General features: G+C 44.8%; 1 protein-coding gene across 1 annotated transcript; it reads right to left on the bottom strand.

Annotated features, from left to right (window-relative positions):
- Positions 1-7,660: 7,660 nt before the first annotated feature.
- On the bottom strand, positions 7,661-12,166 carry P2RY10 (P2Y receptor family member 10). Its single transcript, XM_066579898.1, has 2 exons — positions 12,096-12,166; positions 7,661-8,752 (listed from the first exon to the last, which is right to left on the bottom strand). Exon 2 carries the CDS (start codon positions 8,704-8,706, stop codon positions 7,738-7,740), a length of 969 nt encoding a protein of 322 aa, XP_066435995.1. The 5' UTR covers positions 8,707-8,752; positions 12,096-12,166; the 3' UTR covers positions 7,661-7,737.
- Between the last annotated feature and the right edge of the window lie 1,712 nt (positions 12,167-13,878).

Genomic DNA, 13,878 nt, shown 5'->3' with positions numbered 1-13,878 from the left:
ATTTTGGATTCAGGGTTTCCTAGGGGGCTTTCTCTTTCTGTCATTATACAATAGCGCCATCTGCTGGCTAGAGCCAGTACTGCAGTATGTGACATGCTGGAGAGGCCCCCTACAACAGAGCGGCCAGTAATATACAGTAATAATACCCTGCCAGACGTCTTCTGACATTGGAACTGTACAGCCTTCAATCAGAATGTCTTTAGACGTCAGACAGTGGATTGGAAAAGGTTAATAAATCCCCCCTTTGTATAGAGATATAATACTTATGATGTTTATCCTTCCGTCACTGTTCCCAGACTTCTGTGGTTCTCGCTAACAGGAAAAAAAAGTCTATTTCTATAGTTGCATTCAAGGCTCAGTTTTCTCTTCACTTTTCTCTAGATACTGCAGAGAGTTATTCTCTTATGTCTTTGGATCAACATGTGGCTATTTGTAACTCCCCACATTATTTGCTTAACATGAACTTGTGTAAGATTGCTGTTGGGTTTCCGGGTCGATGGGTTAATTGTCATTTTTGTATTACGTAATCAGATCTTCTATATGTGGTGAGAATGTCCTTGATCGCTATCACCGTGACTTTCCTCCACTAATACAAATGTCTCTCACAGAAATGCCTAGAAATGTCATTTTCTTCCTGTTTTGTAATCGGTTTGTTTTCTCACGAATTGCAATTTCTCACATCTACAGTATATTATCCCAACAACTCTGTCCTTCCCACTTCTTTTGGAAGACCTTTTCAACATGTGCTTCTCATCTGACGGTCATTTGCCTTTTCCTCTTTTCAATAACTTCATGTTTGTTCGACCTGCCTGGGGCCACTATGTCATTTGAATAAAACATATCAACCCATCAGTGGTGACTCCATTCCTGAACCCCATCATCTACACCTTACAAAACCAGAAGGTAAAACAAGCAGTAGAAAAAAGGATAGTAAAGCAATTACTATGACTGTTTACTAAAAGGTATCCAGAAATAAATGGAAATGTCGGCTTCTGTTGCTTCTATAGGTATATTTCTAATCAAAATATCCCGCAGATTGCAAGTGAAACGTTGAGCAGCAAAGCAAACAGATCAATTTAAAGGTAGTTTATCACCCAAATATGCCCATAAACCTCTGCCAGCACTAGGTAGGCGCTATGCAAACATGCTGGCTTTCTCTGCGGAGTTCTCCAAACTCTCCCCTTGCCTCAAGATTAAGGGAGCAGTAGACATCAGTCATTAGGCAAGGGACAGGGCTATGGAAGATTGGGTGGAGAAATTTAAGACCAGTATTGTCACAGATTGTCGGTCGTGACAGCGTCGTGGCATGGTGGCCTCGACGCAGGCCAAGACCTGTCGCTTTATTATGCAGGACAAGGGTTAATGCACCATGTGCAGAGATTGCTGGTTGCTGTCTTTTTATGCAGCATAGATGGATTCTGAGGATTACTCATTCCTGGGAGAAGGTTGGAGGTGTGGTTCTCTAGTTGCTCTGCCGATTATCAGGTGTGGAGAGCCTTATATTTTTACCCCTCCCTTTGCTCACCGCTGCTTATTCAGTTCTATAGAGGAGTAGTTGGAGTGTGGTGTTCCTCTGTGCTGGGTGTTTTGCTTCTTCCAGATAAGTGCTGCGGTTTTCTTTTCAATTGTATTTCTGTTTTCTTTTTTGTATTGCTATGCTGTGTCAGTTATCTCTCCAGGGGCTCCTATAGGGACAGTTAGGGCCCAGAAAGAAGACTGTGGGGCCACCTCTAACGAGGCGATCACTCCGCTTTTAGGCAGAGACCATTCACCTCCCTGCTAGGTTAGGGCCAGGCTTCTTTCTCCCTGGAGCGGTGTTACTAATCAGCATAGCGTGGTGTGCTACGGTTCATAGTGTTAACAACTGCAGTTAGTGTGAACGTCACCCAGCATCAGTGCTGAGCATGGTGCTCGTGTGCCGCAGGGTCGTATGGTCTGCAAGCCTGCTCATTGGAAAGTTTGCAGCTCATCTGCATACAGAGCGAGGCTCATGAAAATGCAGATCTCTTTGATGACTACAGTTTCAAGGGTAAATGAGGTAGATCCAGAATGTGTGAATAGTGTTTGCAACATACTGTTGGCAGTGCTTTGTGGAACATATTTGAGTTAATGGCCTTCTTTAAGCCCAGCATGCAATGACCTTCAGTGCAGAATGCATGATGAGGCTGAGGGGCAACCTAATAACTATGTATAAATATATCAGGGGACAATACAGAGATCTCTCCCATCATCTATTTATACCCAGAACTGTGATGTAACAAGGAGGTGCCCTCTGGGTCTAGAGAAAAGAAGGTTTCCACAACAACATAGAAGGGGGTTCTTTACTGTAAGAGCAGTGAGACTATGGAACTCTCTGCCTGAGGGCTCTTTCACACGAGCGTATATCAGACGCCGCTTTTACGGCCAGCTGATATATGCTACGATGTGAGGAGTAAAACCTCATGAACGGGTGCACAAATCTAACGTTTGTGTGTCCAATCAGACAGCATATGTCGAGGCTGCCATGCCGTTGAGCCTTCCCCTTCCCTCCCTGGCTTACCTCCTCTCTCCTCACCTCTGGCTGATTGCAATGCGCCACCCCGTCCCGCCTCCTCCCATTGCTGGCTGCTGACAAGGGGTAGGGTGGGAGCAAAACTCCCTCCCACCTTCCCTCTCGGAGCCACTGTCATTGGCTCCCACAGGAGCCCACGCAGCGACCGACGTATTCCGGCCCAAAACATAGTTGCAAGACTATCTTTTGGGCCTGACGCAAAAACGTCCGGGGCTATATTGGCCGGACGGGTGTTTTTACATTGCAGAAATACGGCAATGTGATCTGATGCATTGGAATCCAATGCATCAGATCACAGCCTATATTGGCCGACCGTGAAAACAGCGGGCCGATATGTACTCGTGTGAAAGGACCCTGAGGATGTGGCGATGTTGAACTAATTAAAGGTGTACAATAGGCACTTGGACACCTTCCTTGAGTGTAACAATATCATATGTTATAGCCACTGATTACTTCAGAAAGGATTTTTCTCCCTAAAATGATGAAAATTGGCTTCTACCTCATTGTGGTTTTTTTGCCTTCCTCAGGTTCAGAATTGCAGGCTAATAGGCAGAACTGTCTTTTTTCAGCCCTACACGCTGTGTTACTGTGTTAATGCCTTAGTGATCGGCCCATTTTATGCCCTGATGATCAACCAATTTTTCAGTTGTTTTTGTTGTTGCATATGTGAATACGCCTCTACAGCTACGGATTTATCAAGCTCAAAAGCCGGACTGAGAACCAGTTTTCTGCATCTTTGAAATGCTTGGAATAATGTTTAATCCCAATAAGGGCTCCTACCCACTAGCGTTTTTTTCTCTCTTGCGCTGCGAGAGTGAGTGAAAACCCTCGCCTCGCAGCGCAAGAAAAACGCTGGGATATCGCCAGTGTTTTCAATGGGGCCAGCGGCAGCAGTGCTAGCTTCATTAAAAACATAGGGAGAAGACCACGGACTTCTGCCACAGCTGTGGCAGCTGTGGCAGGAGTTTCCTTCAGCCCCGCGGGGAGCATTACACTGCGATTACTGCGACGTTCAACCAATTAGCACTGAATGTCCACTCTCCAATTGAAAGTCCTGAATCTTTTTCTACATTCAGCCATTACACTCCACAAACCAGTCGCCTAGAATAGTCATGAAAAGCGCATTTCATGAGAATACTTACTAGCAAAATTAAAACTAACACGCTCGGAAGCGTTCACTTTCTGGTAAACATAGTTCTTCTTTTTAAATGTAAATTAGAGCATAAAGCTGTAACCGTAGTGAGCTGCTCAGGAGTATGAATCCTACCGTAGACACCTTCCCACTCGCTCGTCTTGGTCTTCTGTTTGCCAGTTGTGCACATGCTACAGCAGTGATTCACAGTCGTGGCTCTATATATTGTAGGAAGTCAAGCAATCCATTGTTTTTAATGGGCTTGTCCCATATTCATACACCGTGAGTTCATAGATGAGGGCCCTGTTCTATCTTGCATTACACAAACGACCCAGTGATTTGAATGGGAACGTTCTAATATTTCTTCTTCCTGTGATGGTGCTGAAGGGAAACTGAATTCATACTGCCAGGTAGCATATATCTATATTACTCCCCAAATCCACACCATTTGCAACCTGATTGGTTGTTTGGATTTACTAATTCCCGGTGATTGGTTATTTGGTTTGGCTGATTCCCGGTGATTGGTTGTTTAGGTTGGCTGATTCCCGGTGATTGATTGTTTACGTTGGCTCATGTAGAAGTGGGGAGTAAAAGGCTACTATGCTGCCAGGTATTGGTTCAAATGGTGGCAAGACAGATACTTGTTTAGACACTTGTTGATCCCCTTTCAACCTCCCCATGTTTTTTAGTCGTATGATGCCCAAAACCTTACACGATGTCTAGTAATGTAATCTCACAAAGGAGTCACCTCCTCACTGAACACTGTAACAGCACTGTCACAGTGTTCTGTAACAAGGGGACTCCCTACAGAGAGTAAAGAATCCCTTGCCACAGCTGTGGCAGAGGATCACGAAGCTCTCCCATTGAAAGCAATAGGATGCTGGCACCCCCGCAGTGATTTTCAGGAAATGGCTTTAAATATAAGCCCTTCCCTGAAAATCATTCCTATCTGGTGTAAAAAATAAAAAAGATTACATGCTCACCTAGGGGCATCTAGCCGCTTGAGTCGCGTCACTGTAATGAAGTTCTTTCAGCAGGCGGGGATTTTAAATCCCCGCCTGCTGAAAGGGCTGCGTCTGGTTGGCTGAGCGCTCAGCCAATCACAGGCAGGGATCAGCCATTCATTGAATGACAGCTGAGCGCTGCCTGTGATTGGTCACAGCGCTCAGCCAATCACAGGCAGCGCTCGGCCATTCAGCCAATCACTGCAGGGGTTGCCGGCAGACCATTGCTTTCAATAAGGCCGCCGGCAGCAGCCGCAGCCCCTTTGAAAGCAATGCTGCACGGGCCTGCATTCACGTGTGTTTGTGCACATACATGGGTGCGCCGGTTGCTGGTGCGCACCTATGTACGCACCAACATTTGCTCGTGTGAATGCAACCTTAGATGGGATTTCCATTTTTACACAGCCTAAGGCCTTATTCACACGAGCATATATACGCGGCTATTTACCTGTGTAAATACATCAGGCAAAAGTAACAACCATCTGAAGCATTGCATTCCAAAGTATTCATTCAGATGAGTGATTTTTACCGGGTAAAAAAATTGCGCTAAGAAAAATAGGACATCAGCGACCAAAAACGATGACCGATTTTATAGCCTATCTTTTGCCTTAATATGGGAGCTGAAAAAAGGGGAGGGGCAGAGAGTTTAGCAGCATCCAGCGCTGGAAAAATATTTAAACATTAGAAGTAATTCCATTATGGAGTTGGGAAGGAATCCCCCCCCGCCCCCCCCAAAATGGGGTAAATTGGCTTCTGCCTCGTTGGGTTTTTTTTGTCTTCCTCTGAAACATCAAGGGAATGTGGAAACAGGCTGCACTGGATGAACATTTGTCTTCTTTCAGCCTAGCATACTATGTTACTATGATAATTCCAAGGATTTTTGCCAACCTAAGGATTTCCACACTGCAGCGTATGTTTTTGCTAATTCGCCGCAGCCGCCTCTGTGAATGGAGAAGAAAACGCAAATAAAGATCGGGACTTGATTGCAGCTTTTTTCTTTACACGCGACTTTTGCCCACGATGCGGCAAACGTAAAAGCGCATACACTTGTGTAAAGTAGGCCTAAGACATGCCTTTGTGGGGCTGCTACTTGGCAGTTAACAATGTTGCTTAAAGAAGCACTGTAGCCATCACAAAGCTCTGACTCAGGGTGAACACCCACTGGCGATACGTTCTCCTTGCGATGCGAGAGTGAGTGAAATTGCATGATAATGAAACCAATGATTTTCAATGGTTTCATTCTTATTAGCGATGTTTTCACTGTAACCTTGCATCGCAAAGACGAATCTGCGATACCGCCCATTGTTTTCAATGGGGCCGGCGGCAGCAGCGCTAGCCCCATTGAAAACAATAGGGAGAACATTGCGCTCCCCTGACACAGCCGTAACAGCTATGGCAGGGGATTCCTTCACCCCCGCAGGGACCACGAGGATGAAGGAATGCCCAACCACAGCTGTGACAGAGGTCAGCAATGCTATCCCATTGCTTTCAAGGGGGCTGGCGCTGCTGCAGCCCCATTGAAAGCAATGGCATGAAGGCTACCACTGCAGTAATGATTTTCCTCTGAAGGACTTGAAATATAAGCCCTTTCCTATACATCATGGCAAGCTGTATAAAAAAAGTTTAAAAAAATAGATTAACTCACCTAGAAGAGCCGTCTGGCTCCTCTCTCCAGCCCCGGCAGTCTTCTTCTGTGTTCTGGAGGCTGGGGATGGAAAAATCCCCACCTCCAGAAAGTGCTACCTCTGATTGATTGGCTGAGCGCTGTGGCCAATCAGAGGCAGTGCCCAGCCGTCATTGAATGCCAGTGCAGTGGCCCAGCTTGCAATTGCAGGCCAAGTTCCCATTGAAATAAATGGGTACTACTGATGGCCTATCCAGAGAATAGCCGTTAATAGTTTGCATCTGGACAAACCCTTTAATGACATCCTTGTAGAATATGATTGATAGAAGGGTTTGAAATTACAGAATGGAATGTCTAAACAGCATTTGAAACAATTGATGATGGGCGATTTTATAGAAATGATCTGGCATATATGTTACACAATTACAACATCAAAAATTAAAGTCAGAAAATGATGCCAATCCTCTGGCTCTTTCTCCTACAATATATGAATATGTTGCCATTAAACATATACATTTACAACAATAGATATAGAGGTTATGCTATTAACGGTTTGTCAGGTTTGGACAGCCCCGTCTCAGTTTGTAGATAGATCCACCTTATTCAACTGATTAAGGCCTCATGTCCACAGGGAAATTAAGAATTAAAATCCGGAGCGTTTTTCCTGCATGCAGATCCGCGCCCCATAGGGATGCATTAGACACCCGCAGGTAGTTAAATACCCGCGGATGTCATTTTTTCCTGCAGGCGCGGGTCCTGCGTGCAGGAAAAAATCCTTACATGCTCCATTTTGGTGCAGGTCTCCCGGGGGACGTCTCCCGCAGGCTTCTATTAAAGCCCGTGGAAGCCGTCCGGATCCGCGGAAGACCCATACCAGAATTAAACTCACCTGCTTCGGACGATGCGGTTCTTCCCGTCTTCGCGGCCGGATCCTCTTTCTTTGGTCCGGCGGATGTGCCCAGCGCATGCGCGCGGCATGCTGAGCACATCCGCCGGGCCGAAGAAAGAAGATCCGGCCGCGAAGAAGGGAAGACCTGCACCGTTCGCAGCAGGTTAGTTTATTCTTATTTTAATGCCTCATGTCCGCGGGGCAGGAGGGACCCGCTGCGGATTCTCCATGGAGAATCCGTAGCGGGCCTGATTTTCCCCATGGACATGAGGCCTAATGCTGAATCTCACTATCGAGAGTTGCTATCATTAGCTGAGAAGAGAACAATAGGAGTATGAATAGCTGCAACATTACATTTCATTGATGTAACTCAATAGATGAAAGTCGGAATTGAGGAATCCGTACCATGATAACGTGAAAATAGGCGAAATGAGAAAATGCTTTTAAAGAGGCGTTCTGATACAGGTGGACAGATCTTCACTTTATTAACAGCTCAATCAGATAGTATAAAAATAAATAAGTTGAAAATGAAGAAAGTCACCTACTGGAAGAAACACTTTCTTTGCTCATAAGGCGAACGCGGACAACCGAGGTACTACGTCTAGCCAATTCATTTTGGAACTCTGATGCGGTAAAGTAATACAGAATAGGGTTCAAGCAACAGTTGATACTCGCTAAGCACAAGGAGAATGGGTGGAGATCCATAATGACTTTGTGTACCGCACAGCTGTGGATTATATTTGAGTTGACCATGATATAGAAGAAGAAAATGATATGATATGGAGTGAAGCAGATAAAAAACACAGATGCGCAAGCGATCACCATTCGTAAAGCCTTGTGTTTTTCCTTCAGATGTTCACACCTCAGTGAGTCATTTGTTAATTGAGTTCTTGTTTTTAGGGTACAGTAAGTAATAAGGATGAGAGGGAGTAAGAAACCAGAAAACTCTGCCCCTACAAGCAAGATGATGATGGTCCTGGTGTCGATCTGTTTCATTCCGAGATCAGCAAAACAGCTGGTACTACTGTTGTTCAGTCCAGAACTTCTGTAGATTGGGAAAGGCAGACAGGCAGCCCCAACTATTATCCATAATGCTATGCAAATACCAACATCATACCTCCTCTTCCATCCTTTGGCTTTGAAAGGATTTGCGGTGAAGACGTAGCGTTGGACACTTATCAGAGTCAAAAACATGATGCTTGCATACATATTGAGATACTTAAGATAAAAGCAGAGCAAGCAGAGAAACTTCCCAAATGGCCAAGTGAGATTTATATAGTAGTAAATCCGCAGGGGTAATGACAAGACGTGCGAGAGGTCGGCGAATGCCAAATTGATCATGAAGATAATGGCTTTGTTCTTCTTGCTGATGAAGCTCCTTAGAAGCCAAAGCGCAATGCTGTTTGCAATTAGACCAGGTATGAATATGATGGTGTAGGTGACTGCGTAGAGAGTATGCCGATATTGCAAAGTACTGTTGCAGTACGTGAGGCTGCTGTTTGGCATTTTCTGTCCTAAGTTGTAGAAAACCTTCTTCTGATATTTTGGATCTCTGCATGAAAGACAAGTACAGTATTAGAATCAGAGTGCTATGGTAAGGCTATTGTATTATTAAGAAGGCATAGGGACTCTTTAAGGAAATCCATTAAATATCTACCCAGATGGCCTTCAGAAGGCTTCATCAATTCATTCCAGACTCTTTATTTTTTGTACCCAGGACTGGATCAATGTTCTTGGAGGCCGCTAGACAAAACATTGGTATACTATTTCTCAGGGGCATAGCTAAAGGCTCATGGGCCCGGGTGCAAAAGTTTATCGTGTGCCCCCCCCCCCCCCAGCTTCTCTTAACCTCTTAATGCATGGGTGTAACTTGAAGCTCCCAGGCCCCAATGAAAAACTTGTAACAGGGCCCCCAACTATAATGCTTTATTCATAGTACTGGGCTCCCTATATGGAGAAGAGAGGCTTTATGGGCCCCCTAAGGCTCCTGGGCCCGGGTGCAACTACATCCCCTATGGTTCAGCCAGTGCTATTTCCCATCCACGGTTGTAAATGACATCAACTCTTGGTGTTGTCCGTAGACTGAGAGTAATCTGGAGAAAGTGAAAGCATAATACTTCAACAGGATTATATTGTGAGTTAAAGGGGTTTTTCAGGACTAAACTATTGATGACCTCTCCTCAGAATTAGTAATTGAGCAGTTTGCACAACTGGAGGTGACAAGCTATGGAGAAATAGACAGGATCAAACCAGTAACTTGACCAGCTAGGCAATAAAATCATCCTGATTTTTGCAACATCAAATTGGGTTAGATGTAGAGAGAGCCGTGCAGATGTGCAGCCATGTGTCTATTCATTCACCTGGACGCGATGGTCAGTAGTTGCCTCACCAAGCAGAACAGTGGACTCCATTCTGCAGAGAGGTATAGGCTCAAGAGCTGCGCTCTGCAGCATATACGGGATAGTTAGAACATTTCCTGTGAATGCCATAAATGTCTAAGATGGGAATACCCCTTTAAATACAGAAGTACACAATGTATCGAGTCCCCGTTCTCTACAAGACACTAGAATTCAGCACCACCTGCTGGCGGTATAAAATATTACTATTTCCCTGTTAATTGTTTCTTTTCTACACCTTTAAGCTACCTAAAATAGAGAGCTGACTCGTTATATACCGGGTTACCATAAAAGAAACAGTGACTTTGGATGTTTTATAGAAAAGTATTATTGATATAGCCAAAATCCTTACATAGTTTGTTACTATATGTGTTTAAGTTTGTAAGACTAAGTTATAAATGCTCTACATGTGGGCCTTTGCACAAACATAATCCTCTTGTTCCTCTGCTCCAGGCGTCTCCCAGAACTATTCCCTTTGCTATAACAACCGGTGTACTGACGTTTCTCGCTCCACGAGCGCCTTGTGCTGCTGACGTCCCAGAAAGCTGCAGGTGGGAAAACTTTCATCACAGCTTTATGCCACTAATAAGGATGAGCGAGTATACTCACTAAGGCACTACTCGTTCGAGTAATGTGCCTTAGACGAGTATCTCTCTGCTCGTCCATAAAGATCCGGGGACTGCGGCTGACAGGTGAGTTGCGGCGGGGAGCGGGGGAGAGCGGGCGGGAGAGAGGGAGAGAGAGATCTCCCCTCTGTTCCTCCCCGCTCTCCCCCGCCGCTCCCCGTCCCACGGCGGCCCCCGAATCTTTAGAGATGAGCGGGGAGATACTCGTCTAAGGCACATTACTCGAAGGAGTAGTGCCTTAGCGAGTATACTCGCTCATCCTTAGCCACTACGCATATTGCAAGTCTACCTGTTTAACGGTTTTGGGTCTATATATACAACATTGAAGTAACCCTGTATATACCAATGAAGAGATAAACTTGTAGTATAATATAATATACCAGACAGATAATGCAAATATAACACTTTATACGGGGACATTTCTTTCAGATAATCACCCAAAATTGCACTGAAACATCATCTCCAAGAGGACGATCCTCCCAAACAAGAGTTTTTTTTTGCATTTTTTTTTTGCTATGGAATTTTGGTTCCTTTATATTCTGTATATATCGGCTAAAAAGACCGAGCATTTTCAAAGACTTTAAACTGTAATTTTGGGTGGTAGCCTCAAAGAGGCTTTACTGTAGGATATGAGGGTATTAAAAATCTGTCACATAGAAAACTGTGGTCTGAATCATGGAATCATGGAATATTTGAGTTTATCTCCACTGATCAAGCATAACATTAAAACCACCTGCCTAATATTCTGTAGGTCTTCTTTGTGCTGTTAAACCGGCTATAACCCATTGAGGCATGGACTCCACAAGACCTCCGTGGGTGTCCCGTAGTATCTGACACCAAGATGTTTAAGTCCAGTACGTTGTGAGATGTGGCCTCCACGGATCAGACTTGTTTTTCCAGAACTTCCCACAGATGATCGGATTTGGAAGCCGGGTCATCACCTTGACGTCGTCGTCATGTTCCTCAAACCATTCTTGGACAATGTTTGCAGTGTGGCAGGGTGCATTATCCTGCTGAGAGACGACACTGCCATTAAGGAATATCGCTGTCATGAAGGGATATATTGGTCTGTTGAATATTGACATAGGTGGTACGAGTCACAGTAACATTCCCATGAATGCCGAGACTCAAAGTTTCCCAGCAGCCCAGAGCATCACATTGCACTGCCAGCTTGCCTTCTTCCCAAAAAGCATTCTGGTGCCATTTCTTCACAATGTAAGTGATGCACATGCACCCAACCGTCCACATGGTATAAAAGAAAACATCATTCATCAGACCAGGCCTCCTTCTTCCATTGATCCATGGTCCAGTTCTGATGCTCACGTGTCCATTGTAGGTGTTTTGGGCAGTGGACAGGGGTCAGCATGAGTGCTTTGACTGGTCTGCAGCTATGCGCATCAATGATCGTTGGGCTCCTATGATTCTCTCACCGGTTCACCAGTTGTCTCTCTACCATGTTTAATAGGTACTAACCATTGTATACAGGGGGCACCCCAAAAGACCTGCCGTTTTGGAGATGTTCTGACCCTGTCATCTAGGCATCACATTTTGGCCCTCATTAAAGTCACTAAGATCTTACATTTATTAACCCATTTTTGCTGACTTAAACACATCAACTTCAAGAACTGCTTGCTCATATATTCCACTGCCATTGACATGAGATAATCAATGTAATTAATTCCACCTGACACTAATGTTAATGTTATGGCTGACTGTGGTACATGATATATTCCTACCCAATGAGCTCTATGCACACTCTTAATTTCTGAATTAATTTTAGAAAATCAAATATATTCATATTAAATGAACTTATATTAAATATGTGAAATAATATTCTAGCGATTCAGCAACGTACAGTTAGAATAAAGCTTACCTTTCCAGCACTGAACGGCCGTTATCAGTTTCTGCATAGCACAACTAAAGCGTTATGAAGTTGAGATGTTCTGCACAATGTGAGTAAAACACAGTCAAGAGGAAATGGAGAACGTAAGCTACTGTAAACCACAACTTGTTTTCTTCACTTGTGAGGTTGCGTGGTAGAAATCATGAAGCATGAAAGCAGACAGTTAAGGCGGTTGGTTGCAGGAACCTCGTAACCTACAGTGTTAATCTAGCCTGTGATAATGAGTCCGACCCGTTAGCGAATACCAACAGATTAATTATACAGGGCTACTGGAAATAGACACTTTGGTTGTTACATAGAACGAAAGCTGTTAAACATGTGGACAAGCCATACGTGTAGTAGTAAAGAGCTGGGATGAAAGTGTTTGCAACTGCGGCTTTTCGTGTTGTCAGCATAGCATGAGCGCCCGTGGAGCAAGAAATTTCAGAACCCCAGCTGTTTATGCAAAGTGAAAGGATCTGGGAGACACTTGTAACAGAGGAACAATTGGATTGTGCTTGTGAAAAGGCTCACACATTAACATGTTATGGCATGGAGCCAGGGTGGCATCACAATGTCAGCCCCAGTCCATGTGAGTGCGCCTTTGGCACATGCACCCTGTGATTTGACACTGGGCAGAGTTAATCATCACTCCAGAAGGCCCTTAGGTGTAGTTTGTTAGGAATTCCTCAGTGTTTAATGTTTCCTTCCCTGCTTCAATATCTCCTGTGATATATAAACTGATTGGCCGGACAGGGAGGTATTTGTACCAGCCAGCCAATCAGTCATAAGTGAAGTGTATGTATTCCTGCCCCACCCTTACATGGGCACTGATTATTCTTCTGTGCCCATACATGCTGTGCAGATCACTGTCCTGGTCTGTTTGTTCTTCCCATCTGAAGGTAGTTGGATGCCTGAGTCTTGTCTCATCCTTTCTTTCTGTCTAATGGGTTGCCAGATGCCTGAGTCATGTCCTGTTTGCTCCTTCTATCCGATGGCTTGTCAAATACCTGAACCAGATCCTGTCTGTTTCCCCTCCATCCAATCAGTTGTCAGACACATGTGCCTTGTCCTGTCTAAGGTGTTTGGTGTGGCATCGGACTCTCATCTATGTACCTTAGCCTATCCTTGTTTGCCCTTCCACCTGCTATATCTCCTTTCTTATTCTCCATCTAGGAGCAGGCTTGGTCCCCTAGATTTGAATGAGGGGCCTTCCCTATCAAGATGATCACGCTGCTTTTAGGTGGGGTTCGCCAAGCCAAAGTTGGTTAAGAATAACATTTCCACTAGAGATGAGCGGGTATACTCGCTAAGGCACATTACTCGAGCGAGTAGTGCCTTAGCCGAGTATCTCCCCGCTCGTCTCTAAAGATTCGGGGGCCGCCGCGGGTGACAGGTGAGTTTCGGCAGGGAGCGGGGGGAGGAAAGGGAGGGATAGATCTCCCCTTTCCTCCCCGCCCTCCCCCGCCGCTCCCCGCCCCCCGCCGGCCTCGCTCATCTCTAATTTCCACTCCTATATTTTGTGTTTGCCTCATTTTGGTGTATGATATATATGTATATTGGTCTATTATGGGCATATAATTACGTCATGGTTTGACATGCTGGTGACGTCCATGGGGTTTGCTGTACTTGCACCTTGCATGAAAAGAACGTTTGTAACTTAGTCATACAAACATAAAGACGTACTAAAAAAGCAAGTATTTTGGATATATCAATTATACTCTGGTTTCTATAAAATGTTAAAAGTGTGGATTTCTTTTATAGTAACCCTGTA

The sequence above is a fragment of the Eleutherodactylus coqui genome, chromosome 10, assembly GCF_035609145.1.
Source record: "Eleutherodactylus coqui strain aEleCoq1 chromosome 10, aEleCoq1.hap1, whole genome shotgun sequence".
NCBI classification, from domain to species: Eukaryota; Metazoa; Chordata; class Amphibia; order Anura; family Eleutherodactylidae; genus Eleutherodactylus; species Eleutherodactylus coqui.
The sequence above is the reverse complement of the archived record's forward strand: the minus strand, read 5'-3'. Positions and strand labels throughout refer to the sequence as shown.

Bases quoted from the DNA above. Each gene is read 5' to 3' on its own strand.
- P2RY10 (XM_066579898.1), bottom strand. From the start codon at position 8,706: ATGCCAAACAGCAGCCTCACGTACTGCAACAGTACTTTGCAATATCGG.